The following is a 21,258-nucleotide window of genomic DNA, read 5'->3' on the forward strand; positions in this document are numbered from 1 at the left end:
TGAGGTCACATTTGAACTCAGATCCTCCTGATTTCAGGGCCAGTGCTCTATTCACTGTGGCACTTAACTGCCCCTCTTTGTGACATGGTATAGCTCCTTCATGTATTTTTCCCATCTCTGCCATTTTCCAGTAATGCTTCTCACCTTTAATAGGCCCCCCTCATAACAAACCAGTATTTATACAAAGCTGCATTTATTTTATTCTTTGGAGATTGTATTGTTGTATCTCTTGTAGCCATTTAACAATACAAATGTTGGTATTATAAAGATTAAAAAGATAAAAAAGATATGCCTTTCATGGAGGCTTTGATGTAGCTCTAATAGAGATTTAAAACCACTAAAGAAGCTTTGCACATATATACATACACACACACACACACACACACACACACACACGCACACCGCACCCCCGAATAAATAAGCTCTATGGTTGTCCATCTAATTCCATGCCAAAATAGACATTATTCATTCATATTTTTTTTTCTTCAGGGATGGGTCAGTCCAACTTCTTCCATGTAGTATGGATCTTGTCCAAGAAACTTTGAAGAGTTCTGGAACTTGATGCAACTAGTATAGTCTCATCTTCCAAAAGAATCATCAAGAAGGAATATTTCAACTTAGACTGTCTTTTGGATCTTTTCTATGAGGCATTTATTAGGCAATGAGGAGAGGTTGGAGTAACATCATATTTAATTAATACAAAAAGAAAAAAAGGTAAACGAGGTCCTCAAAAACTACTAACCTATATGCCTACTTGTCTGTCTCTATAGAAATTTTATGAAAAATAACCTATTAGTACTGGCATGGCAAGCTTTTGTATGCAATGTTTCACGGTAGACTATTTCTCTAATTCTGAGCAGTTTAAAGACAGATACAAAGAACACAAGGTCACAAACATACAGGTCTCCCTACTGTTTTGCACATCATGTGATATTAATGATTATTGACAGTTATCTCTCTTATAACCTTTGAAGAAATCTCAAAAAATTTTGATGTATGCATCACCTTACTGATGCCTCTTTCAATACAATGTAAATTCCTTGAGAACAGCAATCTAACACAAGAATCTTGTTGATCAAGAGCCTTTAAAGTGGTGATTTGCTCATCCAAATAAAAATTGTATTTATCACCAACTAACAAAAACACGAATCTTGTGTTCTTTGTATCTGTCTTTAAACTGCTCAGAATTAGAGAAATAGTCTACCGTGAAACATTGCATACAAAAGCTTGCCATGCCAGTACTAATAGGTTATTTTTCATAAAATTTCTATAGAGACAGACAAGTAGGCATATAGGTTAGTAGTTTTTGAGGACCTCGTTTACCTTTTTTTCTTTTTGTATTAATTAAATATGATGTTACTCCAACCTCTCCTCATATTTTTCCCTAACTCACCTTTTCCACTTTCCCCTCCTTCTAATACTTCATAAATCAATTCTTCAGTGTCTCCTCATTTATGTCACTTCTTACATGGATATCTATGCATGTGTGCACATGTGTGTGTACGCGCTTGTGTGTACGCATGTGTGTGCCTCATCTAATCTAGCTACTTTTTCCAATTTTGTCCTATCTAATGTAATTTCTATTTCTATATGCATATCTAGGTCTAGTACAGTAGAAACAGTTATGTTGGCTCCAGGTGCCTTAATGGTACAATTACTATTTTTAAGAAATTAACATTTGCAGATCTTTTGCATCTTCTGTACATTTATTATCCTCTTTTCAAGTTTATCTTTAGGTAAACTTTGCTTAGTTGGATTTCTTGCTAAAATTTCTTTAACCAAAAATTACTTTCCAATGATTGCAGTCATTTTGAGGTAATTTTTATTCATTCTCTGTAAGATTTTACAAATAAATTTATATTTTAAACTGGTCAGGGTCTTGTACCATATTTTTCTGCTTGGTGAGTAAACTACATATTAATTCCCCAGGTAACTTTTTCGACATTTTGTTATGACATTTTTTTGGGGGGTAATTAGTACTTATGTCAATTCTTAGATTCCCCATTTTTTTTAGCATCAGTAGCTTGTCTAAACAGATCAAAATAGAATTGTTTTAACTGTAGAGTGTTTTCCTCATTTTTATTCCTTTTGCTTTTTTTGAAGCAGACAGCTGTTTTGGGAATGACAGCCCCAACAATAATGAGTCATCATCAAAATTTAATCATTTTCATATTTTATAAAGTATTTTGTAAAAGAATTTATACTTGTCATGTCTAGTACTTTTCCATTCTTTTTTGGGAAGAACATTTATGATACATATATTTATATATTATCTTTATGATCTGCAAATTGGGGCTATTTTTAGTCCTTTTTAATCTATATTATCCAACAATTTTCAATGTTCTCATCTATTCATATATTTACATTGAAATCACAGAGTACTGTGCTTTAATTAATAGGATTTGTACAATATACCCAAGCTCTCCTTAGAATTTCCCAAGGTCCTCATCTTTTTTGCAACAGATGGTGGTACATAAGCTGCAATAATTTTCCTGATGGTCATTTTGTAAATATTTATTATAAGCACTGCAAAATGAAATCATCAAATGTTCCATGAAGTGATATTTCCTGTTGCCTTTGGATTCATGATAAAAACAAACTACTTATCTCTGTCTCTTAGAATCCCCAATTTCCATCCAGATTAATTTAAATTATCTGAATTATCATAATTACTTTATGAACAAATCAACTTTTATATATATTCATTTACATGGTATTCTCAGTGGTCCCTATCCAGCTGTAGTGACTTCTCTCCTGAAAGCATCTTTTTATCTACTTTATTTTTATTGTTGTTTAGTCATTTTCAGTTTGTGTCTAAGTCTTTGTGACCTGATTTGGGGTTTTCTTGGCAGAGATATTGAAGTGGTTAGCTATTTCCTTTTCCAGATCATTTTATAGATGAGGCAAGTGAAACAAACAGAGACATAAAACTAATGAGTAACTGGGTTCAGATTTGAACTTAAGAAGATGAATCTTCCTTATTCTAGGCATGACACTCTATTCACGGTGTCACCTAATTGCTCATTAATAAATGCCAATTGATTAATTAATTGATAGAAAACATTTATTAGCTTCTTTAAGGAAAACTTGTGAGCTAGATTTGCATTTAACTCTTACTTCCTTCTGTCTTCTGGTTTTTTTATATCAAGTACATCAAGATACATACGATTCAGTTTCTCCAGTAGTGTGTTGACTTTTCTGGTCATTTGGGAAAGGAGCTCAAATGAAGTTGTTGTTGATGTTATTTAATTTTTTCATTTTTGTCCAACTCTTCATGGCCCATTACACTTTTTTTGGCAAAAATACAAGTGTGATTTGCCCATCTCCTTCATCAGCTCATTTTATATAAGGAACTGAGGCATACAGGATTAAGTGTTTTGCATAAGTTCACACAGCTAACAAGTGTCTGCTCCTGGATTGAAAGGTTTCCTGACTCTAGGCCCAGCATTCTATCCACTGCCCCACCTAGCTCCCCATGATATTAAGGAGTACTAAAAAAATAACTAGGTTTGAAATGAAAAATTATCTAGAAAACTGTGATTTTTTTTGTGTGATTTTTTTCTTCTCTTTTCCATTACTCTGTTAATTTCCCTAAAAAGACAAAGGGAGTCATATAAGGCTTAGTGCCATTTTTGTATTTTTAATTCCAAAAAAATTACTGAAGAATTCCCCACTATCTCAAATATTGTAATAAGCCATTTTGTCCTTAGGTAGACTGATCCTTAGAATGCAGTGCCAATTTGTTTTGGGAACCTTATTTGATCTATTTCAGCATGTTAGAACCCTTCCAATTCACTGGCATAACCTTTAGAGAAGTCAGGGTCATCAAGTCATGAGATAGCAGAATTGAACTTCATGGAATTCTCTGCCTCAATAATCCCTCTAAAACCAAAACTCAATGGCCATTTATTTACATCACTGAATATTAGAGAATATCATTCTTGGAATGAGCTTCCTACATAAATGTAAACTTCAATTCTTTGTTGTTTCTGATCACAAAATCTCAAAATTGGAAAAGAAATTCAGAAGTCATCAAGTCCAATGCCTGCCTGAATAATACTCTCCTCCACAGCATACCTAACAGGTGGCTATTCTATCTTTATTTTGACATATTTGGTGAAGAGATTTCCATTACCTCCTGAGACATACCTCCACTTTTGAAGAACTCTGTTTTTTAGGAAATTTTCCTTTCCCCACCCAGTCTAATTTTGCCATTTAAATTCACTACTACAAGTTTTGCTTTCTTTGTATTCACATAAAACAAGTCTCTATTTGAAGACTTCTGTTATACCTTGTGTATTTTTGCCTTTTCTAGTTAAATATGTCCATTTACTTCAACTAATTGCTATGATTCCATAGCTTAATTTCCAAGCATTTAACCATTCTGATTGAACATACATAACCTGTTATTTCTGAAATGTGGAACTAAGAATTGGTCATACTTCATAAAGTATGGTCTGATAAGAGAATGACTGACAAATAGCACTATCACATCCTTTATTAAACTCTACACTCCTCTTAAAGTCTTTCTTATTTAAGTAATTCCCTAATTTTATAACTTTGAGTATAGTACAACTTACTAATAAAATTCTTATTTTTAGAAGGGTACAAAAGTTGATTTCTTCACCAAGTAATTATGATAATTCAGATAAATTTGCTTAAATAAATTTTAACATTAACTTATTAGTGAGTCTTACTGATTAATATTTTTGGGGTAATTAATATTTTGTATTGACCTTTATAAGTAAATGAGCACTCTGTTAATTTGATGTTTGCCTCATTTTCCTTGAAAGTGCTAATTTTTTTGTGTTTCTAGTTTTCTGGAGTTTTATTTTTAAAATAATTAGGTTACAAAATTACAGAATTTCGGCATTGGAAGGGATATTTCTGACATCTTTTCCAATTAATTGTGGCTTAAAGAACAAATCATAGAAAGAGTATATTATTAAAAATAACAATGAGACAATATATCAAAATGTATCGTATATATCTAAAAGAATGCTTAAGGGGGAAATTTATATCTTATCATTATTTGAAAAAAGTAGCTACTTTCTCCTCCTTTTTATTAAGAATCACAAATGTATTTCTTTACTCCAAATGTTCAGAGGTTCTGTGTGTGACATTCTTTTATCTGCCACTAAAGAGAGTGTGTCATCTACATTAGAATTATTCAGTTTTAAGGACTTCTTAGTAGTATTCATTTTACTGTAATTGTTAGCTAAGTCTGTGTCAATTCAACAGCAAAAATAAAAGGGTCTAATTCTCAGAAAAAAAAAGTGATTGAATTCATGTAAATCCTGAGTAAAGCTTTGGGAGAGGAAAGGGAATAAACATCACTGGAATTTTCCATGTAAATGCCATGGTAACCAGCTCTCATCTTATCATTTTTCTGCACAAACCCAGCAATAGAAGATGGTTTGGAAGAGGAGCTAAGGTCCTCTCTGCATCTAGGGAATTCATTTTTCTATCCCACATATTCACTGCAGTGGCTATGATACTGGAACTCAAATGACCTGATTTATAAGATGGTGATAGCAATCAAGTGTACTTACAGTACAATTTCAATAGCTTTGATTCATCCCTCTTATAACAGATCAAAAACTTCTTAAAATGCTGTCACATATTAGTGAAGTATAGCAAAAATTTCCATTGTGATAAATATATCTACATCTTTATAATCCCCCTTTAATATGAGGGGAAAATCACATTGTTTTCATTTATTTTTACTTACATGGAAATGCTTTAATTATTTGGATATTTTCTTTAACATCTAAGTGTAAAAAAATCTGAAAGTTTTAAAAATATGTGCTCAATTTTAATAATAATATATTTAAAATATAAGAATAATATATAATATATATAAATAATAAAAATATATATGCTCAATTTTAAAATGTTTTTAGAGTAATACATTAATTTAACAAGTGTTTATTAAGTTTTCTGAGCCTGTATGATACCATCAAGGAATTTATACATTACTGAGGAAGACCAATAAAAGTCAGTGTATAGTGCAAAGAAAAGCAAAGGTTGAATTCATAATACCCCAATTCTGATGCTTGCTACATTTGTGACCTTAAGCAGTTTTCTCACCCATAAAGTAAGGGGGTTGAACTAGATTACCTCCAAAATTTCTTCCAAATCTTGATCAGTGATTCTATGTATACAAATAAGTGAATACAAAGTAATTTTCAGGGATAGAAGTGGGCACTAATGGAGAAATCATAAAAGATTTTGTTTAGAAGGTGAGGTGATGCTTAACTGAGCCTTGAAAGAATCTAGGTATGCTGGGAGCAGATCTGAGGGCATTTTTAGCATGTGGAACAACTTAATGCAAAAGCATAGAACTTGATGTTGAAATGCTGTGAATATGACCTGAATTGCAAGCAGGCAATGTTGTCTGGAATGTGGTCTAAGTGAGCAGAAGAAATGTTCATTTAATCTGAAAGAATAGGTTTCAGTGAGATTGTGAAGGAGTTTAAATTACCAAAAACCATTTGTGTTTTATTTAAAGGTCAGAAAAATATTTTAGCAAGAGAGACTGGCATGGTCTGAGCTATGCTTTCCAACATATATTGGAAAGGAAGAAATTGGAAGTGGTGATCATAGAAATGAAGTGCAATATGGTTCAGTGGAAAGACCACTACCCAGGATCTAGCTTTGCCATAAACTTGGTGCATGACCTTGGATTATCCACTTCATCAGTGTGATACTCAGTTTTCATCTATAATATGAAAAGTTTGAAACTTGGTACTTTTTTTTTAGTTCTATGATAGTCTTTCCTTTTAAACTTTCAGGAAGAAGTTTTATTAACATGAAAGTATTCAAAATCATGTGCAATCATGAAAGCAAGCCCTGGTTCATGTGATCAAAGCTTTCCACAAATTGCAGCATTCCTATGAAAATCAGAGAGTACAGATCAATGCAGTGATTTGGAATGACTATAGAAGACTGTGATAAAGCATACTTCCCATCTTTTGACAGAGAAATGATGAGTTAGAGGGGCAGAATAAGGCCACATTTTCAGACCTAGCTCATGTGTAAGTTAGCTTTGCTTGACTATTTGTTACATGATAAGACTTTGGAGGAGGGGAAGAGTAAAAGAAAGAATAAAGAGTGGGGATAGCCCTGTCAAAAATAAGAAGGAAAAAGAGCAGAGCAAAAATAAATTTATAGGGGGAGATAGACAAGCATGACATTGTTTGTACTCCCATAGTAAATGAAATGTTTACCTGAAAATGCAACCTGTACCTAATATAGATTTATACATTCATATGTAATCTTTTTTTTCTTTTCTTTCTATATGAAACATTTACCTTTGTTGACATTTCAATTTCATGATTTTTTAAAAATATATTTTTCTGGTAAAAAAGTAAAACAAAAAAGCTAACAATAAAAGTAAAAGGTAAAAAGGCAAAAAATAGTAAATTGTATATATTGTATTGAACTGGACCTATGTAATTGTAGATATGGGGCCCTCTGTATTAAGTTTCAGTGTGTTTAACATAGCAGATTCATATAAAAACTCAGTGAGTATATTGTTTTTCTCTCCTTTCTTACCTATTCTTTTTAAAAAAAAAATAATAATCACCCATCCTGCTAACAAACATTAAAAATCCAAGATTGCTCTGAATCTAAAGCAGTGATTAAACATCTAGATAAAGGAAAAAAGGATAAATTCATTATTCTTAACCTTTCTTAACCATAGGGTATTCTAGGACAAATTCAGCAGAAACTATTGTGTTGAAGAGAGACACAAGTTCACCATAAGCATTCAGCATTTTATTTTCTTTTATTTCCAGTGTACCTAAATGAAGCTGGATTCAATTTTGTGAGGAAGTGCATTCAAGCTGTGGAGTCTAGAGGTAAGTAAGTGAAGCATGAGTTATTTTTCTTTTTTTTTCTGATATGTCCCCTTTTTTTACATAGAAGCTATTTTATCAGATAGGCTAACAGCAGACAGACAGACTGACAGACAGAAAGAGAAAAACAGAGAGAGAAACAGACAGACAGACATCAAACACTAATACTCGAAGTATGTGAAATTCTTAATATATTTAGAAATTTAGGATATATGTATAAATAAAGGCAATAGTTTGAACTGTATGAACTAGGAACAGAAGCAATATGAAATGGTTAAAAGATCTCTGGATTAGAATCAGAGAAACTGGTTCCAGTGTTTACTTTGCTCCTTCCTATCTTTGCAAGTTCCATAATTTGTGAGCACGAATTTTCTCATCCATGAAATGATCATCTTATTTTAAATGACTTCTAGTCTCTCTTCCAAATCCTACTACATGATCTCATGAATTTTATGATCCCATGATTTTAAACTCTTACAACTTGAAGTCATTATGTTTTATCTTTGTTTATGAAAATTTGTCTCAGTTAATATAAATATATTGTTAAAGGCCTTTTTTTTTATTTTACTGAATGACTTATTGCAGTCCCATGGCACATAATAGTCTCTCAGTAGATATTTTTCTTGGTTGATTGATTGTTTTCAAGATTGGAAGGTCCTTGGTTACTTAACCAGCTGTAATAATTTACTGTTTCAGTTTAAATTACCAAAAACCATTTGTGTTTTATTTAAAGGTCAGAATTACTATTTTAAATATAAGTATGGTATTTATTTTTTTATATTTTTAATATTTACACACTATATTTAAGGCATGATCATTTTGATATTTAATGATTTGATATTTTTAAGTTAAATGATAAGGCTTTTTACAAGCTATAGATTGGTCTCTCAATCGCATTTGTTCTTGGGTGATTGCATTGCCTGGTTTAAGGACAGTGCTTAGGAAATTTTGATGAAGATAACACAACTTTCCAAATCCCCATCTGTTCTTCCCATTCATGCAAAGATTTAAAATCCAATTTTCCCCACTAAACTGAGTAAATTATAAAATTATATTATTCTTATCATGAACAGAAAGGCTGCAATGTTGTTAGTATTGTGTAGAAACTATTCTATTTTCTTAACGTGACTATCCCTGACCTATCAGGCTCCCACCTCCTGAAAAGTGTGGTTTGCAGTTTTATTTGCCTTTATTTATTTTCAGAATCATTGGTGGTTACTTCAGCAAAGGACAGCCAAATTTCTAGCTTTGGGTACCACTAGTATATAGAAAAAAAAAGTGAAAAGAAGCAGATGGGGGAAAGATATTAAGAAGAAAAAGATATGTAAGTAGATTAGAAAGAATGCAGAGAAACAGCTATAATACATAATATAATTTTCTTGGTTCATAATAAGTAAATATTTGTTAGCCATCTCCCTTCCACCTAGTAGTTATTTTGCATATATATTTAAAACACTTATGTACATTCATGCTGTCTCCAATAGAATGTAAGCTTCTTCAGGTTTCTTTGTGTTTTTATCTCCCATCAACTATGCAGTACCCAGTGTGATATTTAATAAATGCTCACTGATTGACTGAATGAATAAAAGAATGATTAGTGATATTGTAAGAAAATGTAAAAAAGAACCCTGGAGATAACATCAGATAACATCAGAAAGCATGTGTCTGGCTCTACTATTCATTCACTGTGTGACCTTGGGCAATTCATTTAGTCACTTTAGGCTGTTTCTTCATGTCAAAGGAAAGTTTCAATTAAATAATTTCCAGAATGCTTTTTCTAAATTTCTATTTTTTGCTATTATCTATTTCTATCAAAAATTGACTCAATGAGTAGCTAAAACAAATGTTTGGTCAAATTTATACATTATATCATTGCATAGAAATATCTAATGTTTCAAATTATCTCTATGCCTAATTTAATCCTCGAGCAGCATTGAAAATTATAATGAATATTTATGAAGGTCAGTAAAATAATTTAACTTATTAATGTAGTGAAATACTTTACTGGCTTTCATAGATATTGACCTAAATTATGGTCACTTAATATTTTTTACACAATGAAAAGACATTCTCAAGAAAATGTTTTAAAAAATCAGAAATCAGGGCGGCTAGGTGGTGCAGTGGATAAAGCACGGGCCCTGAAGTCAGGAGTACCTGGGTTCAAATGCGGTCTCAGACACTTAATAATTACCTAGCTGTGTGGCCTTGGGCAAGCCACTTAACCCCATTTGCCTTGCAAAAAAAAAAAAAACTAAAAAAAATCAGAAATCTATGTCTATCTTTGGACTAAATATGTTTGTTTCAAATTATTATATACAAAACATCCAAAGATGTTTTTTATCCATGCTTGGTTGAATTTATCCTTTTTCCTCTATCCAGATGTTTAATCACTGCATTTTGACATATTCCAAAATACTCTATACTGCCTTTGCTCTTCATTAGTGATATTGATGTGGAGCAGAACAGGAGTTTTTCTAGGACCAAGAGACAGCCTGGGCCACTTGGGTAGGTAGATAGGTAGTCAGTGTAGTATACAAGACATCATAGATAGAGGATTCCACTCAATTCATAAAATATATTTGGAGTTAGAGTTTAAGAGAACCAATCCAGAAGCAAGAGGCAAAGTGTTAAGAACAGATAAAAGGACTGGATTCAATATTTAAGATTTTAGAACAAAGTAGACAAGTGAGTTTTCTGCCTGGGTTCAATATTCAGAGAACCACACTAGACAGGAGAATCTAAAAGGAAAGGTATATAATTCAAATATACTAGGGAGAAGTATACACTGGAATTCAAAAGTGGAAAAGGAAGGCTTGAAGTATAGATATACAAAGTTGAAGAACAGTATTTTAGGGAACAGAACAAATGAGGGGATCTATCCAACATCGGGGAGGGTGGAGGAAGCTTACTGCTCATTGCAGGTCCGCAGACCTATAGATAGAAGGGGCTTTGGGAATCATCTATTCCCATTTCCTTTTTTTCATAGATGACAAAAATTGAAGCCCAGTAAAGGAGATGGATTACTCAGTGTACTGGTTTTTTCTTTTCTTTTTCTTTTTTATTGTTTTTTTTAATTTTACAATTCCCCCCCAATCTTGCTTCCCCCCCCCCCCCCCCAGAAGGTTAGTGTCCTGGTTTTAAATTTCCTCTTGGATAAGGGCTGAAACATAAGTGTGATAATTCAGGGTAAGCTGTGACTACAGATTTTTCTAAGTTGGGGATAGAATTCTAGGTCCTCAGCAGTTCTGACAGTCCTATAATTAGGAGAAAGATACAGATTACAATAGTAAAGTGATTTGACCAAAGTCACAGAGGAAATAAATAGAAGAGCCAAAATTTATACCTGGGTTCTAAGACCCTGTCTCTTTTATTCCACCACTCCTCAGTATAATGGAACATCTCTTGAACTAAGGGATATCTACCACCCTCATGTCCTAGATGAAGTTAAACAAATGAGAATTTAGAAAACTTTAAAGTTTTCAAGTCCACATTTGATATCCTGAAAATGTTATCTAATATGAAAAATAGAGTTCTAAAAGCAGTTTTAGGGAATAAATACATTAAAGTTAAAATTTTGGAAATGGATACGCAGCTTTTTAATTGTGGCTAAGTATGTCTAGATAATATTATATCTTTTGGCATCCATTTCAGGAACTTTTTCTGTGATTCTTCCCCTTAGGTATCACCATTTTAGGGCTCTACCGAATAGGAGGCGTGAATTCCAAAGTTCAGAAGCTCATGAACACCACATTTTGTGAGTAGGAAATGAAATTAGTTTTTAAATTGAGATTCATTTTTGGAATATGTGCAAGGAAAAGAAGCACTATACAGGTTTCTGTTACCTAAAGATCCAGAGGCTTCTTTTCTTTCTTCTATGATCAATATAAATTGAAGTTCCTTGTGTCCTTAAGCAAGATACTACATCTTTGTTGTATTCTTTTAATCACCACAGCTGAAAGTTTCATCAGAGCCCTTTGTCCAGACTCCTCCTTTGTTCACATTACACAGTATATGAAATTATGCTTGTTTTTATGCCTATTGCCTGATTTCCCTCTCTTTAGTCTCTCTCACCCCCAGCTGAATGTAATCTTCCTTGGGTGTAAGGATGAGTATTTTTAAATTTCTTTATTCCAACACCCAACATATTGCTTCATAAATATTAGGTAAATTGAAATGGATCAATATTTGATATAGTCAGTCATACAATTGTGCAGCCTGGTTGAGTCAAAGAATATAGGACATGGAATCCAAGACCAATTACTCACACAGTTAATTAAGTGTTTGTTCAATTCCATGTTCTAATTTAAGAAGGAAAAGAGTCTAAAAAGGAGACAGTTCCTGCCTTTTAAGGAACTTGCATTCTATTGTTTAGTTTGGAATCCCAGCCCCACCACTTGTGTGACTTCTAGAAAGTCACTTAACTTCACCTATTTCCTCAGGTATCAAAGAAAAAAACTAATTCTTGTCCTGTTTGTCTCACGGAGTTGTTATTGAAACTATAAAGTGCTACATAAATATCAGATAGCAATAAGAACAACAATAGTAACAATAATAAAAACAGATTTATATAGCACCTACTATGTGACAGCCAATGTGCTAAACACTTTACAAATATTAACTCACTTGATTTTTATAACAACCCTGAGAGGCAGGTCCTATTATTACATCTCCATTTTATAGTTGAGTGAACTAGCAAAGAGAAGTTAAGTGACTCACCCAGGCTCACACAGAATCTGGGACTGGATGTGAACACAGGTTTTTCTGACTCTAGGTCCAGCACAATAAACACTATGCTTTTTTAGCTATTATAAAGATTACCATGCACTCAGGCTTAATGTTTTAACTCTTTAGGCTTTCAAAGACTTCCACAGTCTGGATTTAGAAAGAAGTATTTACTCCTGATTATTCAGATTTCTTCCTCAGATCCTAGGAATAGCCACAGGCTTGTTAGTGCTCAGAGAGCAAGCATCACAATTGATTACCTTGACCAACTTAAACTCTTTGGGCTAGGAACCTACAAATTATACTTATTCTCCTAACATTCTTTTGCCCCTAGTTACTGGGGTCAGGGACATGTGTTTTTAAAAATATATTTTGGGGGGCAGCTAGGTGGCACAGTGGCTAGAGCACCAGCCTTGGATTCAGGAGAAGCTGAGTTCAAATCCAGACTCAGACACTTAAAAATTGCCTAGCTATGTGACCTTGGGCAAGTCACTTAACCCTATTGCCTATTAAAAAAAATATTTTGACAGCTGTATTTCTATATAATTGACACACAAAAATAGGTTAAGAACTTCTGGGTATATTAGATGATCAACAAAGCCTAAAAATGAGTTGGAGTCATTTAGTTTAGCTGGAAAGTTAACTAGTTCCTCATAACTACATACTCTTCTGCTTTCCCAGCTTCTCCTTTCAAGAGTCTAGGGATGGAGTGGGCTGGGGTCTTGCCCTTAGTGCCTTTACTTCAATCCTCAGTGTTATATAGCTGGAACTCTTGAACTAACCCCTGAGATTTGCTCAGACTCAGAACTTAGTAAGACTACATCCCCCTAATAGGAGAACTTGATGTTCTTTGCCCAGGAGAATACAAAAAATTCTAGATTCTTATAATTTAATCTTTTCTCTTTCTTTTTGGGTGGGGGTTATAATGTTATTTGGTAAAATTTCTTTGACTTTAAACACAAAGAGAATTTTCTCAACTCCTTCCACTTTTCCTTTGACTCCTTCAGCTCCTCTCACAACTCCTTTTGATTAACTATAATACATATATACAGACCAGTAATGCCTTGGCTAAAACACAAATTTATACTAGTGGTTTCTTGTAGTAGTGTAATTTGTATACTTTGAAGAAGCAGAGATAAGCTATGGAATAGATACTCTGGAAAGGAGCATGAACTCTAGGTCCCTGTCTAGCTCAATTCCCTATTATGATAATAATAGTATCAACAGGGAAAGCAGCTACGGCATTGCTGCTCTTTCAGGACTTCCTTTTATCTTTGCCACTTGCCCCAGAAGAACACTTTCCATTCCTAAGAATGTTACTTACTTGGGGCGGCTAGGTGGCGCAGTAGATAAAGCACTGGCTTTGGAGTCAGGAGTACCTGGGTTCAAATCTGGTCTCAGGGTCTCAGACACTTAATAATTACTTAGCTGTGTGGCCTTGGGCAAGCTACTTAATCGTATTTGCCTTGCAAAAAAAAAAAAAGAATGTTACTTACCTTGTCCTCAAATGAGATTTTAGCTCTTTCCTCCTACTAGGAGAAAGGGAGAAAGCCTCTCTGCCTACTTTTGAGTATAGTCCTTGACATCAGAAAATTTCTATTTATCTCTGTAATCTTCATTGCTTCATTATTTAAGAGAGATGTTGGGAATGTGCTCTATGAAAAAGTAAATCATTAAGTTGTTTCAAGTATCATCACCAAATTATATTAAGCAGAATTCTGAATTCATTGGTGTTTTGAGCAGTCAATATCTTATTCTCATAAAATCACATCTTCCTAATTAGTTTGATTGACTTTCTGAATAGCCTACTTTTATTTTTTCTAGCTCCTAAGTCTCCTCCTGATATTGATATTGATATTGAATTGTGGGATAACAAAACAATAACAAGTGGACTGAAAAACTACCTCAGGTAAGATTCACTACTTAGATTTTTTTCATTTTTTCTAAAACCTTTCAAAGTGATCACAATGTTTCATTTGGGTTAGAAAGTTTAGCACTTAATTAATTTGTGGCCTTCATTTGCTTCTTAGATTAATTTCATTGAGCCCCTGAAACAAATAGTAAGAGTTTGCTAGCAATTTATACTGAAAAAATGCATCTTGGCTTGAGGACTAATGGTTTAAAGAGTTATAGTATAGATAGGCATGTTGTACTTTGAAAGTAGAGCTATTTCCATTATAAAATTTACTGTAAAAGATTTTAAAGAATGTCTATTTTAATTTTTTAAGAAGACAGTCTTTGACACTTTAAAAACTCTAAAGAGTTATTACACACACACACACACACATATATATATATATAAATTGTATTAATAAATGAGACAGATCCTTGCTTTATAGGAATTTGGTACTTATAATTCAATTAAATTAAAAAAGTAAAAAGATGAAATAAGACTCAGAACATGCTTTCAAGGAGTCTAAAATATAACTGTGGTGAGTACACTTAATTTAAGGAGAACAAATTATAAAGCAGAATGGAGTAAGTGCAAAGGAGACATTCAAAAATTCTATGGGAAATTTAAAGAAAGAACTAATTTTCTTCTGGGAAGAGGTCATACCTGAATTGTGCCTTCAGAGATGAGATAAATTTTAGTAGACTGAAAAAAGATGAGGAAGCATGGGAATAGGGTAGGACAGAAATGGGGACAATCATTCAACTCAGCTAAGATGCATAGGTTATAAGGGAATAGTCTAAGAGAACAGAAGGCAGAGCCAAGATGGCAGCACAATGCTATCATGTTCCCAGAGCTTTTCTCAGTCCAATTTTAAATGAAGCCTCTTCACAGACCTTAAAACTACAGATCTGCCCCCCGCCAAAAAAAGAGTGAAGCAAGATCTTTAGAAAAAGTTTGTCTCTTTGGGGATATAGAAGTATAGCCTATTGTAAGCAAGAGAGTGGAAAAGCCAGCAGGAGGCACTTAGCAGCCCAGGTCCAGGCTCATCAAACCAGCTAGATACCAGGTCAACAGAGAGAGAGTTCCAATTCAGACAAAGCCCAGGTACTGGGAACACTGGGACAACGGATGGGATTGAATTGGGAACAAACTATTGAATAGGCAAAGTTTTGGCATAAAGGAAGAAATAAACCTCTACATTGGCAGTGCCTGGGTAGCATAGGCAACACCCTGGCAAGCATTCAGACGTGGACCAGTTCCAGCCCCAGTACAAAAAAGATATTACAATGAGCACAAAACCAATAAGAATATTAACCATAGAAAGCAAGATTCAGATACAGAGCATAGGGAGTTCAAATCCAGCCTCAGATACTTGACACTAATTAGCAGTGTTACCTTGGACAAGTCACTTAATCCTAATTGTCTCATATCCAGGGCCATTTCCAATCATCCTGATTCATATCTGGTCACTGGATCCAGATGGTTCTGGAGGAGACATTGAGGCTGGTGACAGCATAGCATCCCTTCACTCATATCCAATTCATGTGCTTGTCATGGCATCACCTCCCTAATGTCATGGTCCTCTTCAAGAATAGGGATGAAAAAAAATACCATCACAGAAGAATAAAGCAATGATAAATTGCCTACATGTAAAGCCTCAGAGTAGTTTATGAATTGAACTCAAATCTAAAACCTCATGGAAGAACTCAGAAAGATTTTAAAGACCAAAGAAGAGAGGAAGAGGGAGCCAAGATGATAGCTAGCATATTGAAGCATATGAAGCTAGCATATTCTTGGAACTTTTCCCTAAATAATGCTAAATGAAGCCTCTGCATAGACATGATACCTACAGGCTCCACCAAAAAAAGACAAGATTCAAAGAAGTTTTCATCTGTAGACCTCATGAAGGATTGTCAGTGAAGGTCTGTCTGTTTGGAGGAAAAGGGGAAGTAAAGTCCAATGAGGCAGGGGAGAAGAAAAGCCGCTACAATTGTAAAACTCAAAATAAAGGAAGAAGGGAAGGGAAGGGAAGGGAAGGGAAGGGAAGGGAAGGGAAGGGAAGGAAAAACTATAAATGGGGAAAGGTAGCATGGAGAGAAATACAAAATCAATAATCTTAACTGTAAATGTATATGGTAAGAACTCTCCCATAAAATGGAAGCAGATAGAAGAATGGATTAAAAACCAGAAAAGTGATCCTGATCTCAGACAAAGCAAAGGCTAAAGTCTATCTCATTACAAGGGATAAGGAAAGAAACTACATCTTCTTAAAAGTTACCATAAGCTATGATGTATCATTATTTAATATGTATGTACTTAGTGGTGGGGCATCCAAATTCCTAGAAGAAAAGCTAAGGGAATTACAAGGAGACATAGATAGCAAAACTTTAATAAGGGAGGGCCCACAACCTCCCTCTTTCAAAACTAGATAAATCTAACCACAAAATAAACATAAAGGAAGTAATGTAAGTGAATAACATCTTAGAAAATTTAGATATGATAGACCTATGGAGAAAACTTAATTGGGATAGGAAAAATATGTACCTTTTTCTCTGCAGTATATGGTACCTATACCAAAATTGGCTATGGACTAGGGTATTAAAAAAAAATTACAGTCAAATGCAGAAATAATAAATGCACGCTTTTCAGATCATGATACAATAAAAATTACATGTAATAAAGAGTCATGGAAAGATAAATAAAAAATTAATTGAAATGTAAATAAAATAATTTTAAAGAACAACTGGATCAAGAAAGAAATCATAGAAGTAATCAATAATTTCATCCAAGAAAATGATAACAATGAAACATCATACCAAAATTTACGGAATGCAGCCAAAGAAGGGAAAATTTTATGACTCTAAATGCTTATACAAATAAAATAGAGAAAGAAGAGATCAATGAATTGGATATGCAATTAAAAAATCTAGAAAAAGAGCAAAATGAAGATCCACAATTAAATATCAATTAGAAATTCTGAAAATCAAGGGAGCGATTAATAAAATTGAAAGCAAGAAATAAATAAATTTAATTAATTAAATTAAACTGAGTTGGTTTTATGAAAAAAACAACAAAATAGATTAATCTTTGGTTAATCTGATTTTTTTAAAAAAGGAAAGGGGGTGGCTAGGTGGCGCAGTGGATAGAGCATCAACCTTGGAGTCAGGAGTACCTGAGTTCAAATCCGGCCTCAGACACTTAATAATTACCTAGCTGTGTGGCCTTGGGCAAGCCACTTAACCCCATTTGCCTTGCAAAAACCTAAAAAAAAAAATAATTAAAAAGAAAAAAGAAAGAAGATAACCAAATTACCAGTACCAAACATGAAAAAGGTGAACCTACCACCATCAAGGAGGAAATTAAAGAGATCATTTGAAGTTATTTTGCTGGACTGAATACCAATAAATTTGATAAACTGAGTGAAGTGAATGATTATTTACAAAAAGACAAACTGCTCAAATTAACAGAAGTGAAAATAAAATACTTAAATGACCCCATTTCAGAAAAAAAGAAATGGAAGAAACCTAAGAAAAAGTCCAGGTCCAGAATTTATAAGTGAATTCTTCCAAACATGTAAGAAACAATTCCTATTCTACATAAACTATTTAAAAATATAGGAGAAGGTGTTCTGCCTAATTTCTATTATTGTACCTGATACCTAACCAGGAATAATCAAAACAGAAAAAGAAAAAAAATTGAGGGAATGTCCATCAATTGGGGAATGACTAAACAAATTGTGATTTATATATGTGACCAAACATTATTGTTCTGTAAAAATCATGAGGATGGGATTTCAGAAAAACCTGAAAAGACTTACATTAATTGATGCTGAGTGAAATGAGCAGAATCAGAAGAACAATATGTACAATAACAACAATATGGAAAGATAATTGACCTTGATGTACTTGTTCATTTCAGCAGTACAATAATCAAAAACAACTTTAAAAGACATGATAGAAAATACCATTCATATCCAGAGAAGGAACTGTGGAGTTTAAATGAAGACCAAAACTCATCTTCAATTTTAAAAACTTCTCATGTATAATGTCATTTTTTTCTCTCTGATGTTTTCTTTTCTCTGTTTGGATCTGATGCTTCTCTCACAACATGTTCAATATTGATATATATGTTTACCATGGTTATAAATATAGAGCTTTTATCACATTGTTTTCTTTTGGGGGAGCCAGGAGGGAAAAAAGAGAGAGAGAGAGAGAGAGAGAGGGAGAAACATTAAAAACTCATAACTTTGCAAAAAAAAAAAAAAGATTGGTTAAAAACTACCATTGCATATAGTTGGAAAAACAAACTAAAAAAAAAAAGAAAATAGAGCAGAATAGGAGACTAGAACTTGGAGTAGAGGCCAGGAGGATGAAAATATTTTGGAATATCAGCTAGATTGCTAATAGTTAAGATTATGTTTATCCTCTATCATGTTCCTTTTTTGTGGTTAATATTTAGATTTTTCCATTATATCTGTGGTATTTTATTCTTCTGCCCCTTGTTTCCATCAACTAATCTTTATATAGAATTTAGAGATTTATATGTATATCTACAAACATGCATGCGTGTGTGTGTGTGTGTGTGTGTGTGTGTGTGTGTGTGTGTGTAGGCAGGTCACCTAACCCTGCCTGCCTTGGTTTTTGCATCTGAAAATGAAATAAGAAGGAAATGGCTGACACTCCAGTGTTTTTGTGAAATCCTCAAAATAGGGTCATGAAGAGTTAGACTAAACTGAAAAACAACTCAACAGTCAATGATTTGGACATTTTATGTCTCTTTGAAAAAACAGTACACTAGGTCAAGTTGTTTGTTTGTTCTTTATTATCCAACTCTCAGTTGAAAAGGAGTTTATTTTTCTCCTATAGTCAATATCTATTTAGCCACTTTGCTGTCATTGTGAACTTGGTCTCAAGCTAAGAAGAAACTGTATGACTCAGGAGTATCTTATGAGCAATATTTTGAAGAAGCCACAAGGCACAAAGTTCGGCATATGGGAAGTGAAAAAAGCTGCCACTTAAAAATGTGTTTCTTTTATTCTATGATAGGTGTCTCACTGAACCATTGATGACTTATAAGTTTCACAAGGATTTCATTGTTGCTGTTAGTAAGTATCTTTTAAAAATATATATGCTATTTTAAAATCTGTTCATAGACCAACAACCATTTAAAATAGATTTTAACATTCATTGCCATTTAACAATTTTGAAATTGATCAGTATTTCAGAGATTCATTATTTTATCAAAATGGGATACTCCCTGTGTAAAACAAAATTATATTACCTTCATATCTCAGTAAATAGTTTCAGAAGTACATATGACCAAAATAAGTTAAATTTGGTTGATAGATTTCTGGTGATGAGCTTCTTCCAATTTTAAAACTGATCCTTTATTGACAAAATTCTTATAGTTCACTGTATAGTTCCCCTGTAACTCAAAATCATTCTATTCTACTAGAGCATTGCTTCCAATAACCCAGTGACATTTCCACAATATGATAAATAATTCAAATAAGACAGTACAAAAATGTATATCTTCTATTAACAATGAATAGATTTTTAATGGAAAATATGTGGACATATAAACATCTTGAAAAGGTAATGGACTGATTCATTGAGTGCCTTTAATAAGTTAAATAATTGAGACTTGAAAGCACATAATGGGAGCCATCCTATCTGAAGAAATTACTTTATTAACTAATTTTGATATTCTGTTATAATTATCTCCTTCATGGAATGAAATACTTTAAGACAGTTGAGCTTAAGTAAAGTTCTTTAGCATAATGTAGTGTAGGGAAAAGCTTAATAACTAGAAATTCAGAGGAATAGTTCTCATCATATCTTAATCACTAATGAACTCTCTAAATTTTAGCAAGTCTCCTTCTTTCTTTGTCCTCAAGTTTGGTAGTATATAAAATGAGCATGTTGTATTAGCTTATTCCTAAAGTAGCTATATAGTTATATTGTCCACGAAATTATTTTCCCATCAAAATCCTTCATAAAATGGACATAGAGTCTTCTTCCACAGTGAAGAATTGATCCAGAATATAACAAACATTGAAATGTGAAATTGTTGGGAGCCAGGGTCTCTAAGCTGTTTGACACAGTCGCAGCAAGAAGACTCAAGGCAGTCACATTGCCTGATGGAACAACATTTCCTTCTTCAATATATATAGGGATTTCATGCATACCAATATTTATAGGTTTATTATTGATTGCAATATTTACTCACCCTAATAGTGGAATGACTATAAAGGAAGGATTTCAGAAAAATTCCTTGAATAAAACAGATTGTAAACTCTGTCCAAATTTAACAGGACTGCCTCTCCCTGAAGCATACAAAAGGCTTCAACATTATGAAATCTCTGGAAAACCCAACACTGGGAATTCCAAGGAGATGTCAGAATATATACAGGGAATACATATACAAGATGGGTCACAGAGAATTCCAGGGAAATTAATAGTTTTGCCCCCCTTACCATACAGAGGAATATATGAAAAAGATGGTGAGAAAATAGTACAGGTGACCAATATGTGAACTCCAGCAGCCTTAGTTTCATGGGAAAGAATAAAAAAGTCACAGAAATTGGTTTCTACCAACAAGACCTGAAAGAAAAATTGGTTATTGTAAGAGTTAATGAATGGGTGGACAAGCATAAAGACCCTCACTATAGATTGTTAAGGAAGTGTATTGAAAAATATTACTTACACAGGAAATATAAAAAATTTTCCATTAAAAGAATTGCTTAATTAATAACTTTAAATGAATTAACAAATATACAATGTA

At 33.2% G+C, this 21,258-nt stretch overlaps 1 protein-coding gene across 1 annotated transcript in view; it reads left to right on the forward strand.

Annotated features, from left to right (window-relative positions):
* Positions 1-21,258, forward strand: part of ARHGAP42 (Rho GTPase activating protein 42) — a 387,607-nt gene that overhangs the window by 310,393 nt on the left and 55,956 nt on the right. The window contains exons 13-16 of the mRNA XM_074216537.1: positions 7,800-7,862; positions 11,539-11,613; positions 14,406-14,490; positions 19,521-19,579. Of these exons, the coding sequence (XP_074072638.1) occupies positions 7,800-7,862; positions 11,539-11,613; positions 14,406-14,490; positions 19,521-19,579 (282 nt within the window). The remainder of the gene's footprint in view (positions 1-7,799; positions 7,863-11,538; positions 11,614-14,405; positions 14,491-19,520; positions 19,580-21,258) is intronic.

Source organism: Macrotis lagotis, chromosome 1 (assembly GCF_037893015.1).
Source record: "Macrotis lagotis isolate mMagLag1 chromosome 1, bilby.v1.9.chrom.fasta, whole genome shotgun sequence".
Classification (NCBI taxonomy): domain Eukaryota; kingdom Metazoa; phylum Chordata; class Mammalia; order Peramelemorphia; family Peramelidae; genus Macrotis; species Macrotis lagotis.